The 19415-nt window shown below is 37.6% G+C and overlaps 2 protein-coding genes across 3 annotated transcripts in view; one reads left to right on the top strand and one right to left on the bottom strand.

The window, feature by feature from the left end:
- The window catches only part of MITD1 (microtubule interacting and trafficking domain containing 1), a 977552-nt gene that overhangs the window by 727767 nt on the left and 230370 nt on the right, over positions 1-19415 (top strand). The window lies entirely within an intron of this gene.
- Positions 1-19415, bottom strand: part of EIF5B (eukaryotic translation initiation factor 5B) — a 63453-nt gene that overhangs the window by 7662 nt on the left and 36376 nt on the right. Inside the window, exons 10-17 of one of the 2 annotated variants that reach the window (XM_050755039.1) lie at positions 16251-16543; positions 13774-13881; positions 13468-13578; positions 10642-10709; positions 9975-10116; positions 2454-2585; positions 1903-2085; positions 1598-1759 (exon numbers count right to left, since the gene is read on the bottom strand). In XM_050755039.1, coding sequence (XP_050610996.1) covers positions 1598-1759; positions 1903-2085; positions 2454-2585; positions 9975-10116; positions 10642-10709; positions 13468-13578; positions 13774-13881; positions 16251-16543 — 1199 coding nt within the window. The remainder of the gene's footprint in view (positions 1-1597; positions 1760-1902; positions 2086-2453; positions 2586-9974; positions 10117-10641; positions 10710-13467; positions 13579-13773; positions 13882-16250; positions 16544-19415) is intronic. The other variant, XM_050755041.1, reaches the window with a different exon arrangement.

Here is a 19415-nt window from a genome sequence, read left to right as displayed (position 1 = left end):
CACTTAGGGAGGCTGAAGTCAGGAGTTCGAGACTAGCCTAGCCAACATGGTGAAACCCCATCTCTACTGAAAATACAGAAATTAGCCGGACATGGTGGCATGCACCTGTAATCCCAGCCTGGATGACAGAGTGAGACTCCGTCTCAAAAAAAAAAATAAAATAAAATAAAACTGGAGATCACCTACATTTCCCATCAACAGAACAGATAGATATGTTGTGATACAGTCACACAATGGAAAAGAAATCTTAAAATTATATGCATTTTTTTCACTAAAGGAAGCCAGATATAGGCCAGGCATGGTGGCTCATGCCTATAATCCCAGCACTTTGGGGAGATGAAAGTGGGTGGATTGCTTGAGCCCAGGAGTTCAAGACCAGCTTGGGCAACATGGCAAAGTCCCATCTGTAAACAAATTAGCCAGGTGTGGTGGTGTGCACCTGTAGTCCCAGCTATTCAGGAGGCTGAGGTGGGAGGATCGCCTGAACCCCAGGGAGGTTGAGGCTGCAGTGAGCTGTGACTGCACCACTGCACTCCGGCCTGAGCGACAGAGTGAGAGCCTATCTCCCAAAAAAAAAAAAAAAAAAAAAAAAAGCCAGCTATAAAAGTACACACTTAGAATAACTCCATTTCTACATAAAGTCTATAGACACGTCTAAGGGAAGTACTCTCAGACACAAAAACAAAGCAAAGCAAGGATATCTGTTACTATCATAAAATGCAACCATGGTTAACTATGAAAGGTCTGGGGGTAGGAGGGGAAGGTGGGGAGGGTTGATCAGGAAGAAGCACACAGGAAGCCTCTGGGTACCAGCAGCATTCTCATTCTCCATCTGGTTGCTTCCCAAAAATGTGTTAAACTTTTCTGCTATGTTTTGTGTACTTTTCAGGAGCAAGTATTTTATTTCACAATTAAAAATGTTAATAAAAAACGACAGTTGACCCTTGAACAACTGCGTGTGTCCACTGACACTCAGATTTTCTTCCCCTCTGCCACCAAAGACAAGACCAACCCTCTCCTTCCTCCCTGTCAGCTTACCCAACATGAGGATAAGAATGAGGACCATTATGATGACCCACTGCCACTTACAAACACTAAATCTATTTTCTCTTCCTTATGATTTGCTTAATCACGTTTTCTTTTCTCTAGCTTGTTTTATTGTAAGAATGCAGTATGTAATCTATAAAACATACAAAACGTGTTAACCGACTGTTGATGTGATCGGTGAGGCTTCTGGTCAATGGTAGGCTATTAGGAGTTAAGTTTTTGGGGAGTCAAAAAATATATGTGGATTTTCAACTGGCCAGGGAGTCAGTACCCCTAGCCCTCATGTTGTTCAAGAGTCAACTGTAGTTAGCAGTGTAGAACCAAAACAATGTAGTTTAGTATCTGGGAAAGGCCTAGTCTGGTAAGCAGGTACTTTCACGCATCTCTACTCTTGACAGACAGGCCTTCCAGTACGATGACATCTAAGATAAAAGGGAGAGCGAGGGATGTTATGTGTTCTGTATTAAGTCAAACAGCTTTAAAGGTGAGGAAACAATCTCAGCAGAACTTTACAAGTCCCCCTGTGTCAACGCTTACCACCTCAGCGTACCTTCACTCGTAATTCCTTCATAGGAGGAGGTAACAGGAGGCCTCGGATCTGAGTTACAATGGGCCCTTCTACTCCAGGAACAATGATTGTATCTCCTTCCTTCAAACGCCCATTGATCAAGATGACATCTATCGTGGTGCCCATCCCTGGGAGAGCTTTAACCTACAAGACGTTATTACAAAGAGAAAGACGTACATACAATGCACCATGTTCATTAAATCTGAAAGTAGTCAATATCCTCCACTCAAGGAACTTGCCATTTAAAAAAAAAAAAAAAAACAATAAACTGAAATATTGATCATTACCTCCATCACCTGTGCCCTCAGCTCTTCACAGTGCGCAAGTCTCTTGCTCAACATGGTCTGAGTTAACTCAACAAGAAGGTAGATCAGACTTCCCATGCCATCACCAGTATGTGCAGAGGTAGGTACCAAAGACACAAAAGTGCGGGGATCTTTATTCTCATAAAACAAAGCAGCATTCAAACCCTAGGAGCAAAAATCATCCAAAACGCCAGGCTGTAAAGAAAACGTATCTGGAATAGGTGTGACTAACTAGAAGGCGAATGAGCAAATGGCTCGTCATTTTGAAACTCCTCATAAAAACTAAAAATCATCATGTATATTCTATAAGCATTAACTGTATTACAGCAAAGTAGTTCTAAGTCAACTCAGTTTTCTAAATTAAAGTATTCAGACTGCAAAGAAAAAGGAGAAAAAGGAAGAAGAATTTTAAAAAAGTAATTGCTGTCAACAGAGGAAAAGAACCAGTATTAACGAAAACACTGACTTCATTATAAAGATAACATAATAACTATTCTGAGATAGGCTCTTCGGAAAGAAGGAAGCCTTCTTACCTGCTGTGCAAATTCTACAATAATAGCCTTTGCTCGCTCCTCAAATTCATCTTTTGTATTCTTTTTCTGCTTCTTTAAAGTAGCAGCCACATCAGAGTCGGGACTCTTTTTCCAATCATATAACCTATCAATCTGAAAAAGTTTTTTCATGAGAAAGAGCTCTAAAAAATTCAGAACATTCAAGAATTGCATTAATAGCTCCAGAAAATTCCTCATGTATGTCTCATCTATACAGAACAGTGTGACTGACTTACTCATACACTTTACTGTACCAAAAGCTCCTTTCAGACTGCTTATCGGCACCTGCTCTTAAATTAGAAACTGCTGCAGTGCCATGCTGCCCTGTCAACCTCCATGAGTTCCTAAGTGGCTGTCATTTGTTTGCAAAAGATAATATCCTAGAATTATCCTAAAACTATTAATGTATATTGTTGAAATTCCAAAACAGTTTTTGTAACAGGAACAATCAATCCCAGCAAGTACCATCACTATAAAATTATATACCAAAAACTTAAAAATGTATATATATTTTCTGTCTTAGGGAACAGCCTATTTTAATTGTTTTATTGCTCAAATTAGGATTAAACCTGTTTTGTTAATGACAGAATCTATTTTCCCTCACTTTTCAACAAGAGAGATAAATGAGCATAGAAGAAATGAAAAATACTGACTAGCGAAACAACCACCCAACCAAAAGCATAATCTGGGGACTGAGTTTAGGGTGATCAAATAAAGAAGCAGATGACTCTGAATGCTACTAAGGAGACAAATCAGTAGGAAACGACAGATGTTAAAATTAGAATATGAGGTCCTTAGAATATTTATAAACATGTTCAACACCTTTAAAGGAAAAGCCTGAAGCTTGTAAAGCTAAATAATAAAAACATGTCTAACTAGTACTTAGAAATTAATACCTTTAAATGCTTATATCAGAAAAGAATATCAATAAAACCAAAAGCTAATTCTTTGATAATTCAATATTTGGTTATTGAATAACCAAAAGCTAATTCAATAATTTGAATGTACAGATAATTCAATTCCTGCACATTCTTTCAGAAAACAGAGGAGGAAATACTTCTCAACTCATCTTACGAGGCCAACATTACTCTGATATGAAAACCAGATAAAAGGCATTACAAGAAAACTACATATGCATATCACTCATGAACACAGACACAAAAACAACAATGAAACATTACAAATCAAATCTAGCAATATATCAAAAGGATAACAAATGACAACCAACCAGGGTTTATTTTAATAAAGTTGGTTTAACATTTTAAAAATTCAACAGTAATTATGTTGTTAACAGAACGAAGGAGAAAATCCACGTGAACATCTCTAAATATGCAGGAAAAGAATTTGACAATATCAACAACCATTCATGATTAAAGAAATAAAAACATAAAGCACTCTAAACAACCTAGAATAGAAGGAAACTTCCTCAAACTTAATAAAGGGCATTGACAAAAAGCACAAAAAACCTACAGCTGACATCATACGTAAGAGTGAAAGACTGAGCACTTTCCCCTAATATCAGGAACAACGAAAGGATGACGTCTACTGTCATTCCTTCTATTCAATATTATTTAGAAGGTCTAGTTAGTACAATAAAGAAGAAAAAGAAGTAGAAAGCATGTAGATAAGGGGGAAAAACTGCATTTATAAGCAGATAACATAATCACATACATAGAAAAACCCACATTATTTACAAAAGAAGATACTAGGCCTAATCAGTGAATTTAACAAGGTCACAAGATACAAACTGAATGTAAATGTCATAAACAGCTGGAAATCAAAAAAATGTTCATGCTATTTACAACAGCATTAAACCATGAAATACCTAGGGATAAATTCAGAAAAATATGTTCAACGTGTGGACAATAAAACTACAAAATATTGCCAAGAGAAAGTAAAGAAGGCCTGGCCAGGCATGGTGGCTGTCTTAAATCTTAATACTTTGGGAGGCTGACGCAGGCAGACTGCTTGAGCCCAGGAGTTCAGGACCAGCCTGGGTAACACAGTGAGATCTTGTCTCTATTTAAAAAAATAAATAAAATAAAAAATAATTTTTAAAAATGGTAAAGAAGGACTAAGTAAATGTACAGAGATACCAGGTTCACTGATCAGAAGATGCAATATTGCTAAAAGAACCAATTCTCTCAAAATTTATCTACAGATTGAAAAGCAATCCCAATCAAAATCCTAAAAGGCTTTTTTTGAAAACTTTATATTGAAATCCAAGGACCTAAAATAGCCAAAACAATATAAAGAAAAACTAAGTTGAAGGATTTACCACTACCAGTTTTCAAAACTTTACTATGAAGCTATAATGAGACAGGGTAGTAGTAGCATAAGAATGTACACAGAACACTGGAACAAAAGATAGATTCTAGGAACAGACATATATGGTCAACTAACTATTGACAAAGATTCCAAACTAATTCCATGGGGGAAAAAATAATCTTTTCAGCAAAGAGTCTTTAAATAACAAAATATTTCTATGGAAAAAAAGTAAACCCTGACCTCACACTATATAAAAAAAGATCATCAATCTCAATGTAAAAGCTTAAACTATTAAACATCTGGAAACACCCGAGAAAAATGTAATGAACTAGGGATAGGAAAAGATTACTTACATAAAACACAAATCATAAAAAAAATTAATGGGGGCCAGGCATGATGGCTCATGCCTGAAATCCCAGGACTTTGGGAGGCCAAGGTGTGCGGATCACTTGATGTCAGGAGCTCAAGACCAGCCTGGTCAACATGGTGAAACCCTGTCTCTACTAAAAATACAAATTGGCTGGGTGTGGTGGCGTGCACCTGTAATTCCAGCTACTTGGGAGGCTGAGGAACAAGAATCACTTAAACGCAGGAGGCACAGGTGCAGTGAGCTGACATAATGCCACTGTACTCCAGCCTGGGTGACAGAGCAAGGCCCTATCCCAAAAATAAATAAAATATAAAAATTAATTGCATTTCACCAAAATCAGAAATTTCTTCTCTTCAAAACACACTATTAAGAAAAGGAGGCTGGGCACAGTGTCTCATGCCTGTAATCCCAGCACTTTGGTTGGCCAAAGTGGTGGATCACTTGAGGCCAGGAGTTTGAGATCAGCCTGGCCAACATGGCAAAACCCCATCTTTACTAAAACACACATACATACACATACACACACACATACACACACACAAAGAAAAAAAAAGAAAAGAAAAGAAAAGAAAAGCCCTAACCGCGTGCGGTGGTGCATGCCTGTAATCCCAGCTACTGGTGGTTCAGGCACAACAATCGCTTGAGCCTGGGAGGCGGACATTGTAGTGAACCAAGCGTGTGCCATACTGCACTCCAGCCTGGGCTACAGCGAGAGACAGTCACCAAAAGAAAACACACACACACACACACACACATACACACAAAAAAACAAAACAAAGAAAATGAAAACCCAAGTCCCAGACCATAAGAATATATCAGCAGTACATACAAGCGAAAAAGGAGTTTTTTGTTTTTTTTTTGGTTTGTTTTTTGGAGACGGAGTCTCACTCTGTCGCCCAGCCTGGAGTGCAGTGGCGTGATCTCTGCTCACAGCAAGCTCTGCCTCCTGGGTTAACGCCATTCTCCTGCCTCAGCCTCCCTAGAAGCTGGGACTACAGGCACCGCCACCTCACCTGGCTAATTTTTTTGTATTTTCAGTAGAGATGGGGTTTCACCGTGTTCACCAGGATGGTTTCGATCTCCTGACCTCGCGATCCGCCCGCCTCGGCCTCCCAAAGTGCTGGGATTACAGGCGTGAGCCACTGCGCCCGGCCAGGAGTTATTTTTTTATTTTTATTTTTTTTGAGACGGAGTCTTGCTCTGTCGTCCAGGCTGGAGTGCGGTGGTGCGATCTCGGCTCACTGCAAGCTCCGCCTCCTGGGTTCACACCATTCTCCTGCCTCAGCTTCCCGAGTAGCTGGGACTACACGTGCCCGCCACCATGCCCGGCTAATTTTTTGTATTTTTAGTAGAGACAGGGTTTCACTGTGTTAGCCAGGATTGTCTCGATCTCCTGACCTCGTGATCCACCTGCCTCGGCCTCCCAAAGTGCTGGGATTACAGGCGTGAGCCACCGTGCCTGGCCCAAAAAAAGGAGTTATATACATAGAACCAGAAGTATAAAGAACTCTTAAAACTCAACAATAAAACAACAATCTAATAAAGAACAAAGGATTTTGAACATACTTTTCAAAGAAACAGATATTGTCATCTCTCTCTAAGCATAAGTACGTGAAAAGCTGCATAAAGCCATTAGTCACTGTGGAAACAAACTAGACCACAATAATTTAGCCCTCAACTACACACCTACTAGAATGCTGAAGGTAGGGCGACTATTCACAAAGATATGCAGAAACAGGAATTCTCAACAGACAAATGGATGAAGTGCAGCATTATTCGGAGAGTGGACTACTATTCAGCAATAAAAAGGAAAAACCTTTTATACATATAATGATAACATGAATAAAGCGTAATAACGTAACAAAAAATGCCAAACTTAAAAAATTACATACTATATGATTTCATTTATATGAAATCATAAAACAGGCACAACTAGTCCATATGACACAGAAAGATCAATACTAGCCTGGGTTTAGGGAGGGCAGGAGAATGACTGCAAAGTAATGTGAGAGAACTTTTTTGGAATGACAGTGGTTGGAAATTTGTCAAATTAAAATAAACACTTAGCATGGGGTGCATTTTCTTATACACATGCTTATACTATATTATATTGTAGTCTATTAAGTGTGTGATAGCAGTATATCTTTTTTAAAAAAGCAATGTATACACCTTAATTTAAAATACTGCTAAAAATGCTAACGAACTCCTGATTCTTCAACAAGTCATAATCTTTTTGCTGGTAGAGGGTCTTGGCTCGATGTTGATAGCTACTGACTGATCAGGATGGTGGTTGATAAAGGCTGGGGTGGCTGTAGCAATTTCTTAAAAGAGACAGCAAAGAAATCTGTCCCATCAATTAACTGATTCTTCCTTTCATGAAAGATTTATTGGCTGGGCACAGCGGCTCACGCCTGTAATCCCAGCACTTTGGCAGGCCGAGGCGGGCAGATCACCTGAAGTCTGGAGTTCAAGACCAGCCTGACCAACATGGAGAAACCCCATCTCTACTAAAAATAAAAAATTAGCCGGGCGTGGTGGCAGATGCCTGTAATCCCAGTTACTCGGGAGGCTGAGGCAGGAGAATCGCTTGAACCCGGGAGGCGGAGGTTGCGGTGAGCTGAGATTGCACACCACTGCACTCCAGCCTGGGCAACAAGAGTGAAACTCTGTCTCAAAAAAAAAAAAAAAAAAAAAAAAAAATCCATCTGTAGCATGCAATGCTGCTTACAGCATTTTACCCATAATAGAGTTTTTTTCAAAACTGTAGTCATCCTCTCAAACCCAGACACTGCTTTATCAATTAGGTTGACTGCTATCCTAAATCCTTTTTTGTCATTTCAACACTGTTCACAATATCCTCACCAGAAGTAGACCTCCACCTCAAGAAACCACTTTCTTTGCCCACCTATAAGCAGCAGCTTCTCATCTGTTCAAGTTTTATCTTAAGATTGCAGCAACTCAGTTACATCTTCTGGTTCCACTTAATTCCAGTTCTCTTGCTATTTTTCTACCACATCCGCAGTGACTTCCTCTACTGAAATCTTGAACTCCTCAAAGTCATAAATGAGAGTTGAAATCAACTTCTTCCAAACTCCTATCAATGTTTATATTTTGTACTTTTATGGATCATGAACAGAAATCTTCATAACATCTAGAAGGATGAATCCTTTCCAAAAGGTTTTCAACTTTTGCCCAAATCCATCAGAGGAATCTCAATCTATGGCAGCTATAGCCATACAAAATGTATTTCTTAAGTAACAATACTTGAAAGTTGAAGACACTCCTTGATCCATGGGCTATAGAATGAATGCTATATTAGCAGGCACGAAAACATTAATCTCCTTGTGTGTCTCCATCAGAGCTTGGGTAATCAGGTGCACTGTTAACAAGCAGTAATACATTGAAAGCAATCTTTTTCTCTGAGGAGTTGGTCTCAACAATGGGCTTAAAATATTCAGTAAACCATGCTATAAACAGACGTGCTATCATCCAGGTTTTATATTTCCATTTATAAAGCACAGTAGAATGGATTTGGCATAATTATTAAGGGCCCTAGGATTTTCAGAATGGTCAATGAGCATTGGCTTCAGCTTAAAGTCACCAACCACATTAGACCCTAACTAGAGAGTCAGCCTGCCCTTCGAAGCTTTGAAGCCAGGCAGTGACTTCTCCTCTCTAGCTCTGAAAGTCCAAGATGGAATGTTTTGCCAATCGAAGGCTTTTTTGCCTACATTGAAAATCTGTTGTTTAGTGTAGCCACCTTCATCAATCATCTCAGCTAGAGCTTCTGGATAACTTGCTGCAGCTTCTGTATCAGCACTTGCTGCTTCACCTTGTACTTTTAGGTTACAGAAACAGCTTCTTTCCTTAAACCTCATGAACCAGCCTCTACTAGTTTCAAACTTTTCTTCGACAGCTTCCTCACCTTCCTCAGCTTTAGAACTGAAGAGAGGGCCTTGCTTTAGATTAGGCTTTGGCTTAAGGGAGTGTTGCGGCTGGACTGATATTATACATGCGACTCCTCCTTTCACTTGAACACTTACAGGTCATTGTAATGTTATTAATTGGCCTAATTTCAATACTGTCTCAGGAAATGGGCCCAAGGAGAGAGAAAGAGACAAGGGAACAGCTGGTTGCTGGAGCAGTCAGAACACACACAACATGTATTGACTAAGTGTGCCATCTTATAGGGGTGTGGTTTGTGGCACCCCAAATCAATTATAATAACAAAGATCATTTATCCCAGATAACTGTAACAGATGTAATAATGACAAAGTTTGAAATATTGCAAATTAACAAATGTGACAAGAAGTGAACACATGCTGTTGGGAAAATGGCACCAATAGACTTAATACACTTGCTTGATGCAAGGCTGCTATAAACTTACAAATTTTATTTAAAAGGCTGGGCGCGGTGGCTCGCGCCTGTAATCCCAGCACTTTGGGAGGCCGAGGCAGGTGGATCACAAGGTCAGGAGTTCGAGACCAGCCTGGCCAATATGGTGAAACCCCCGTCTCTACTAAAAATACAAAAATTAGCCGGGCATGGTGGCGAGCGCCTGTAATCCCAGCTACTTGGGAGGCTGAGGCAGGAGAATTGCCTGAACCCAGGAGGCAGAGGTTGCAGTGAGCCAAGATCGTGCCACTGCACTCCAGCCTGGGTGACAGAGCAAGACTGTGTCTCAAAAAACAAACAAAACAACAACAACAACAAAAAACTATACACATATACAATATCTGTGAAACACAATATAGTGAAGCACAATGAAATAAGCCATGCTTGTATGTTAATTATACCACTTTTTTTAATCACAAAAAATTAAGAAACGTGTTTTCCTAGGTTAATTTTTCAGAAGGCGCACGTACCTTATTGAGTGCAACAATGAAGGGACATTTTTTAGATTTGAGAAGGTTGATAGACTCAATTGTTTGGGGCTCCAAACCATGCATAATATCAACAACTAAAATGGCAATGTCACAAAGAGAGCTTCCTCTATTTCTCAGATTACTGTTGAAAAGAAGGAAAAGATCTATAAGTAGAAAATCTTGAAATACTTTTCTTAAAACTTTTAAACTTCTTTGTAAAACCCAAACAGAGTATATGGATTAAATTGTTCAAGTACTATTAGCCCTTAAATTGCCAAATGCTCATATAACAGTCACTTGAATCGACCTCAAGTGGAATGAGCTAGTTTTAGAACCAACTAATATTTCTGATAATTTTGCTGATCAAGTTTTCTGTGTTAAACAACATGGGCAAGAGACAACAGCACAATATTCCACTTGTAACGGGTTTTACGGGAGACAGGCCTGGCATGTATTAGCACGTTTTCTGCTCCTTTCAAGCAGTAAAGACTTCCCTCTACAAAAAACAAGTATTCAAAGAAAACACTACTAAATCAATGAAGTACAAAGGAGGATTGGTAGTTATAGAGATCAAATTACTACTCAAAGGTTAATGACTCCACTGAACTTTTAGACTTAACGGTTTCAAGTAGTTTGCTTGATGAGAAAAGACTCAAATTGGTCTTACCTGAAAGATTCATGCCCAGGAGTATCAATAATTAGCATTCCTGGAATCCGTACATTCTCTCTATCAAACTAGAAACAGTGGGGAAAAGTGCAAAGCTTAAGGAAGTCAGACATGAAAGCTTCTTTACAAAACAATCTTTTTGCCATAAAACTCTGGAAGTATCACTAGTCCCTTTTCCATATGAGTGACTTTAAAAACAGTGAGTTAACCAGCAAAGTACAATTGTCAGTATTTTCACTAAAATCCAAAGAAATTTTAACCGAAAAAAAAAAAATTAAATGAGAAAATATCTCCTTTCTTAGGGTCTTAAAACTATGACTGTAGTCCAAGTTTGAGCAGATTATTAAGTAAGTGGTGATACAAATCACAGGGCAGTCATCTGAAATAATCTATAGAAATCTGACATGCAAGAGGTGGTTCTCAGCATTGGGAAAAGTTACCTGGTCCAATTTTAAAGCAATTCTGACTCCAAATATATCCCAAAAGTATGTTGTAAAGTAAATTTACCACACTGATCAAAAATGTTAAAGAGTAAATGCATACCCTATTGTATTCAAATAATGTCATAAATGCTTGACTTTCTGGACAAAAGCACATAAATGAATGGAAATAACATTACAACTGATCTCATTTGGACATTCCCTTTTAGTCTAAAAAGTAACACTGACCAACTAATTTCTCTCTCTCTCACACACACACACACACACACACACACACACACACACATACCTTTTTTGTATTATGCTTATCTACATTTTCTTTTTGCTAATCTCCAAATGATCTTTCAAAATTTGGTATCCTGATCTACATAAAAATAATGCAATGTAAAACATTTCAGATCTGCATTCTGGTGGTCGTAAATCAATGTTCACTAAGCACCACAATTATTTTCACTTCAGTGTCTTATATACTAACAATAAGTAATTACAATTGTCATATAAAGGTTACCCCAAGAACTTTAATACAGGCCTAATAATAACCTTGTTCCTGATGTTCTAAAATAACAATGAGAGTTCAAGTTCTGGCAACTGATGGAATAAGGTGTTATGAACCCTCTTCTCTAGTGACTAAAACATAGAAATATTATTTAAAATAGGAAGAAAATAAATTATAAATTTGAAAAGTTATAATTCAAAAAAACTGTTCTAAAATAAAAATTCAATACTACATATTATAATAGAACACCACATAACTGGAAAACTCAGAACCAACACCAAGATGTAAAATGACCATATGCCTTGTAAAAAGATGAAAATCAGCTTATGATCAAACTTAACAGCAATACTTTATGCGAGAAGAAATTGGACACAGGATACTTAAAGAATGAAAATGTCAACCAAGGATTTTATATGTGGCCAACTGACTTTCCAGTATAAAGGCCACAAAATAACTCTTCAATATTTAAAAATTCAAGGAATGTTAATTCTTCTAATCCCTTCCTTAGGAATTGACTAGAAGACAAGCTTCATAAAACCCAATTGCAAAGAAACAAAACAAAAACTGGAGAGACAAAACTCATAGACTCTTTTTACATGCAGAACCAAGACTAAATAAGGAAAAAAAGGAGACATTAGCATGTAATAACATATGCTCTGTTTTTCAACTTATTGCTTCTCAGTTCCAAAGCTACCACTTTCACCTGCTCTGTGATAATGAAACTGAGGAATTGTTTCAAGGCCCAGTTCTCAGTCTGGGTAGTTTCTGTATTACATGAGCCTGGAATATCCTGCTATACCAGACAGCATGAATGCAACCAAAACTAGGACAACCATAATTGTATGAGAAAGATTCAGGAGCCAACCACTGGGCAAAGATGGGACTATCTCAGCACAATAATAACTGAAATGGACTAATGCACAGTAAATATGTTTAAATCCATTAGTTCATAATAATACAAAACAAAATCAGGCTGGGCACAGTGGCTCACATCTGTAATCCCAGCACTTTGGGAGGCTGAGGTGGGAGGATCGCTTGAGCACAGGAGTTCAAGACCAGCCTGGGCAACATAGGGAGATCCTGTCTCTATGAGGGGCAAAAAAAAATAGAAAAAAAGAAAAATCATATTGGTCACTTTTTATTTTAAAAGCTGGTTAAAAGAAGGTAAAGGATCAGGTATTAATTCTACCTTTCCTAAATAACCCATCACTGAATAACCAAATAGTAGATTAGGCAACATTTCTCTATAGAAGTAATCCAATAATGGCTGATGGAGTTCAAGTATCAACATTTTGCAACTCCTAACATATTAAAAGGTAGAGATTATCTTAAAAAGTTGTGGCTGGACGTCTTTGATTGGAAAGCTACACCTGGAGGGCTTCTGAAGTAGCCTGCAAGGTTCTACTGCCCAACAAAGGTGACACTTAAAGGGTGGTGTGCATTATACTGATTCTTTAAGCTTTACATTTATCTGTGTTACATCTAACATACATAAACTGAATACCTCCAAACAAGTAGAAAAATATGGGACAAAAAGAAAAGAAATGGATTAGATTAGAAGGGAAAAACAGTAGAGAACGAAACAAAATTTTAAATTATGGGGATAAATGGTATCAGTGTTAAAGCATGGAGGCGAATGACTTAACTGGAATAGTGGCTGCCTCTGGGAAAGGGAGGGAAGGAAATGGAATGTGAGAGCTCCTATAATATGTAGTGTTTTATTCTTTAAAAAGAATGATCTAAAGCAAAATAGGCAAAATAATACATATTAATTCCGAATGGTGACTATATGGAGCTGTTATACTAGTCTCCGTCCTTTTTCTATGTTTGAAATAGTTCATATCTTAATTTTTGTAAGAGATTAAAATATATGAAATACAATGTACTTACATTTTTAATCATCTTAGTCTGTTCATTAATAGCTTCAAGAGGAACATTGGTGGCCCCAATTTGTTGTGTGATACCACCTGCTTCACCGTCTTGTACATGTGTGTGACGGAGCTATGAGAAGACAGCAAGTTCAGATTGGTATTTCAACATGGAAACGATAGCAGCAAAAATAATAAGAGATTAGCAACTTCTTTATTGTAAGCAGAATTGCCTATATATCCTATTGGTCTCAAAAGTTTTTTTTTTTTTATAAGGTACCATTCACTTATTTTCAAAATTCTATCAATACATATAATAGTTTCTTACTTTATCTAGAATTTTTGTCTTCCCTGTGTCCACATGCCCAAGTACGCAGATAATAGGGGCTCTTAGCTTTTCGGTATTTACATTTTTACTATGTTCAAGTCGCCGTTTCTAGGAAAGAAAAAAAAATCAAAAATTAAATACATCAAATCCTCACTATCCTTATTTTCTATTTTGCCTTGGCAAAAGAATGCCACAGCCTGCATCCAAGTTCTCTGTTGATTTGACTACACATAATTGCAATTTATAATGTGAACATTACAATCTAATTCCCACCACAGCACCTTTGGACAAGGAAAAACCTGTTTAAATCTCACAGTAGCACTGCTGAATATGAATAGGAATATTGTAAAGTGTCATTTCAAAATTTTTGAATACTTTTGTACATAGTTACTTTAATGGAATAGAATGACTACGAAACGAATCAATCTTCCCATAATACTGACTATATAGAGCAACCCTGAATTTGTGTGAGGATTTACATAAAAACAGGTGAGCGTGCACATTTTTAAAAATTCACTGCAGCCTAAGAATTTTAAAGATTTTTAAAGGCAATGTATTACACACTTTTATCCAATATACGAACGCTATAAAACTTCTCAAGGAGGAGACCGTTTATTTAAGCTTCAGCTTAAATAAGTGTAACATGTCCTGACTTTCCGAGGTTCTACCACTCCCATGAACACCAGCAAGGGCGAGAAAGCTTTTCCTCGAACCACAGTGTGCTTCCTGTTGCACTGACCGAAATGCTTCAGCTTTCTGAGGACCAAAAACACATGCCAGCAATAGTTTTTCTTTGAAATGACCTTTCAAATAAAGTTGGCATTCAAATTAAACACCTGAAGCAAAAACTATGAAGTAATGTCATTTACAAAACTATTTTTCATCTAAAAACCATTTCTGTAAGAACTCTTTACTTGCATTTCTAGTACTAGACATTAGATTTTTTGGTAGAAACTGAAACTGAAAAACTCTTTAAAATACCAAAAGTGAGATGCCAGGGATGAGTACAAAGTAGGACTTATTCACTAGCAAACAGTAGTACCCAACAACCTCACAGTACATACAACTCAAATTCAAACATCATGACTTTATTTGACATGGCGGACAACTGCCTCTCTCTCCCACACTTAGTGAAGTATCAAAATTTTTAGAGGGCAATGAGTTACAAACTGACTCAGAAATTCTAAGTATACTGAAGCAATGACAGCACAAGAATACAAATCCCATTCCACAATGGAGATTCTGACCCAGGAATGGAGTGAATTTCAGAAAATCATAATACGTAGCAAAGTTTATGGATCCATGAAGTTTGTTATGGACTGAACATTTCCCCAAAATTCCTACCTTGAAGCCCTAACCCTCCATATGACTATACCGGGGGCTAGGGCCTTTATTTTTAAAAACATGAAGCTCATACACACTACCATTAACTAATCTAGGGAGTAGGATAATTGAGAAGCTCTTCTGCTTTATACTTATTTTGTTTGTAAATCAGCAAGCACAGTACAGATTTTCCATCACTCTCTCGAACATGAGTATATGGCAAGGGAGCTGGTGGGAGCAGGTGCTACGGGAAAAGACAGTCGTAACGGAGGTGCCAGTTGGGGAAGAATGTTACAGGCATCTAGCAGGTAAAGGCCAAGATGTTGTTCGATATCATACAAGGAAGAGAACAGTCCCTGTCCCCAACAACAAAGAATTATCTGGCCCCCAAATTTTAATAGTGCCAGGGCTGAGAAACCCTAATTTAGAATAACAAACCCTCTTAGTCCTTTAAAAATTTAGACAATTTATCTATACTTAGACTTTACAGGAGAAAAGGCAAATGTTGATATATAGGTATTAAAAAACTGAAAAATTAGTAATACACAAAAAGGAAAGCTAAAATAGTTTTTAGCTTTAAAATAGTATAATATCCTCAAGCAAACTAGTTTTTAATGTATTATTTACATTAAGCTGACAGAACTAAAGAAAACTTTCTCTTGAAGCCCACTGAAATCTACGGCATTAAGTAGGAAAAATACAGAAAGCCTATCAGGCATTGGACTTTACTAAACGGAAGCCTCATCAACCCACCAGATTTAAACAACTGAAGTGATCAGATGCCTCAGGGTGACTAACCTAAATATGTGAGGCAAACTGATGCTTGTAACTGCTTATAACTGATGTTTATAAGCAGAGGGCACATGCTCAGAATACCTCTGCATACTTTCAAACTATCACTCCAAGAGCACATTAAAATTTGGAGAAAACAAGAAAAAAATAAAGTAGTCACACCATTCTATCTCAGGTAAGAGAGGGGGGTCCTTGGGTAAGACCAGTATCGAAGGCCAATAATATTTCAACATTACAAAAACTGAAAAGTATTCTATTCTTGAGGATATATAAAGTGCTGTTCAAAGCCTTTAGTTGTACAGTTTTAATAATCACAGAGGAGTGAGAAGAAAGAAAGTAAAGAGAAAGGGTAGAATAAATACCTCAATCCTCCGTTTTGCTTTGTCATAAGCCCTTTCTTCTTTAGACCGATCATCATCAGAGTCATATTCAGAATCTGAACTCATTTCTTTACTGGGTTTTTTATCTAATGTCTTCCCTGAATCCTTCTCATCTGACACCTTTTCATCTTCCTCATCACCTTCACTGCCTTCACTTTCTCCCTCCTCCTCCTCCTCCTCTTCACTTTCTTCATCTTCCTCTTCCTCTTCTTCTTCCTCCTCTTCTTCCTCTTCAGGGTTTTCTTTTACTTCTATATGAACTGTGTTTCCTTCTACTAGAAAGGCAAATATATTTTTAAATAAATAAGCATTAATATGATCGATTTATATCAAGATAAGAGACTTTAAAGCAGGGGTGTCCAATCTTTTGGCTTCCCTGAGCCACATTAGAAGAAGAATTGTCTTGGGCCACACATAAAATACACTAACACACTAACACTAATAATAGCGGATGAGCTTTAAAAAAAAAAAATCACACAAAAAAGTCTCATGTTTTAAGAAAGTTTACGAATTAGTGCTGGGCCACATTGAAAGCCATCCTGGGCTGCATGTGGCCCACAGGCTGCAGATTGGACAAGCCTGCTTTAAAGTAGGGGAAGGAAATAACGCCTGGACCAGAACTGTTTCAGATTTTTTAAAATTTGGAATATTTGCATTCTATACTTACTTCGTATTTTTTTAAATTTGGAATATTTGTATCCGAAATAGGAAAAACCTGAAATATGAAATGCTCCAATGAGTATATCCTTTGAGCGTCACGTAGTGGTGCTCAAACTTGATTTTAGAGCATTTCAGATTTCAGATTTTTGAATTTCAGAGGCTCAACTTGTACTTAGGGAGGTAACACGGTGTTTTCATACATCATAAATGCAAGGTGTTTGTCTACATGCTAAAACGAAGTCTGTCACTTAACAGTAAAACCTTAAGGCAGTAATCCATACTGAAGTCAGCATTAGTAAGCCAGAATCCATGGGAGAACAGAAACCCAAGGAGGTGAGAACAGTCTTTAGTGCCACTTTCCCCTTATGGTCATTTGTTGATTCGGGAGGAGGCAGATGAAAGGCTAAGCTGCACTGGGAATCCAGACCTACCAGAATACTAAGAGTTCAAGAGGGTGCAGTGAGCAGACATTGGGTTACACTCTTACTGTGGGGTAAAATCATGAAGAGCTGTACCCTAGGAATAAGGATGAATAAGAAATAAACAGGATCTCCCCATTATTGGCAGATCACCTTCAGATCCTCTGGATTCTAAGTCTAGAATAAGATGATTCCATATTGCTAGTTCACTCAGGTACCTTGTGGAAGTAACATATAAAGTAGCTCTGGAGAAAAGAAAACATCATTCTTGACCTCAAATTACTTCTCCAAGCAAAATATCCAGCACATATATAAAAATAACAAGGCACATGAGAAAACAATTTACATGAGAAGAACCAACATATAAAACACCAAAAGGACTTTCATAAAGTTATAAAATCAAAATTTTAAAATGACTGTGCTTCTAACGTTCAGTCAGAAGCAAAAGACAAAGTTAAAATTTTAGAAGGTAAATTAAAACTATAAAAAAAGTTAAATGGAAATACTAAAACTGAAAAATACAACAAATGAAATTAAGAATTCAAAAGGTGGGCCTAACCTCAGAATAGAAAGAGCCAAGGAGAAAATCAGTGACCTAGAAGACAGTCAAGAGAAGCAATCCAGAATGAACCACAACAGAGACTCACTAGGTGGAAAATACAGAAAAGAAAATAGGAAACAATGATACAATAAGAGGGCCTATCAGAGACATGATTGGGATTCTGAGGGAGAAAATGGCTCCTAACATAAAACTGATAAAAACATAAAACCATATATTAACAAAGCTCTACAAGCAGAATGTATTTTTAGAAAACCTATTCTGGCTACATCATGATAAAACTGCTAAAAACCAAAATCACATGAAAAATTGAGGCTGATACCTGACTTCTCAACAGGAACAATGAAAGCCAGGGCAAGGGAATAATAACTTAAAAGTGTTAAACTTCAACCAATAATTCCTCACTCAGTAAATATATAAAACTAAAGAACGAAGATGTAATAAAGATGCTTTTACAAAGCAAAACAGAATGTCTAACTGATTCATTAAAAAAAAAAAAAACCTCTAAAGCGTTCTTCAGATAGGAAGAAATTATCTCAAACGGAAGGTCAAAGATGCAGGAAATGAAGCACAACAAAATGTTAACAATGTGGGTAAACTTGTAAGTACTGACTATATAAAATATAAGCTAAGATGAGGTTTTAAATAGATAACGAAAAGAAATGAGAACAATTATATCTTTTTTGGGTTTTTTTGAGATACAGTCTCACTCTGTTGCCCAGGCTGGAATGCAGTGGCGCAATCTCAACTGGCTGCAACCTACGCTTTCCGGGTTCAAGCGATTCTTATGCCTCAGTCACGTGAGTAGCTAGGATTACAGGCGCACGCCACCATGCCCAGCTAATTTTTGTATTTTTAGTAGAGGTGGCGTTTTGCCATGTTGGCCAGGCTAGTCTCAAACTCCTGATCTCAAGTGCTCTGCCTACCTCGGCCTCCCAAAGTGCTGGGATTGCAGGTGTGAGTCATCACGCCCAGCCGAGAGCAATGATATCTAAACAGAGTATTGGGTAAATGTCATTCAAGTACTCTAAAGCCCCTGCATTGTTAGAGGATAACATTACACATTGTTAGTTCAAAGGTACATGCTAAAAATTTTCTTAATCACTAAAAAGTTTTTTAGAAAAGTATACAACTGCTAAGGTCATGGAAGGAGAAAAAAATAAAATTTTTAAAACCTAGTAACCCAAAAGATGATTAGAGAGAAAAAGAACCACGTAGAACAAAAAAGGACTTGGTAAGATGAAATGTTTAAAATCAATATACTTACACCAAATGTTAATTACACCAACTGTTACATTTAACGGGCTAAGTACTCTAGGTAAAATATAAAGATTGACAAACTGGATTAAAAAAATCTCAACTAGATCCTAGCTGTGATTTGTAAATGGTGTCCCCTCTAAAATTCACGTTGAAAACTTAATCCCCATTTTGCGGGTAGCGGGTAGCAGGGTGGTGGGGAAGGTTTGGGGGACTGATTAAGCCACTCTCATAAATGGATTCATGCCCGCA

This window comes from Macaca thibetana, chromosome 13 (genome assembly GCF_024542745.1).
Source record: "Macaca thibetana thibetana isolate TM-01 chromosome 13, ASM2454274v1, whole genome shotgun sequence".
NCBI classification, from domain to species: domain Eukaryota; kingdom Metazoa; phylum Chordata; class Mammalia; order Primates; family Cercopithecidae; genus Macaca; species Macaca thibetana.
This window is presented reverse-complemented; position numbering and strand designations above follow the sequence as displayed.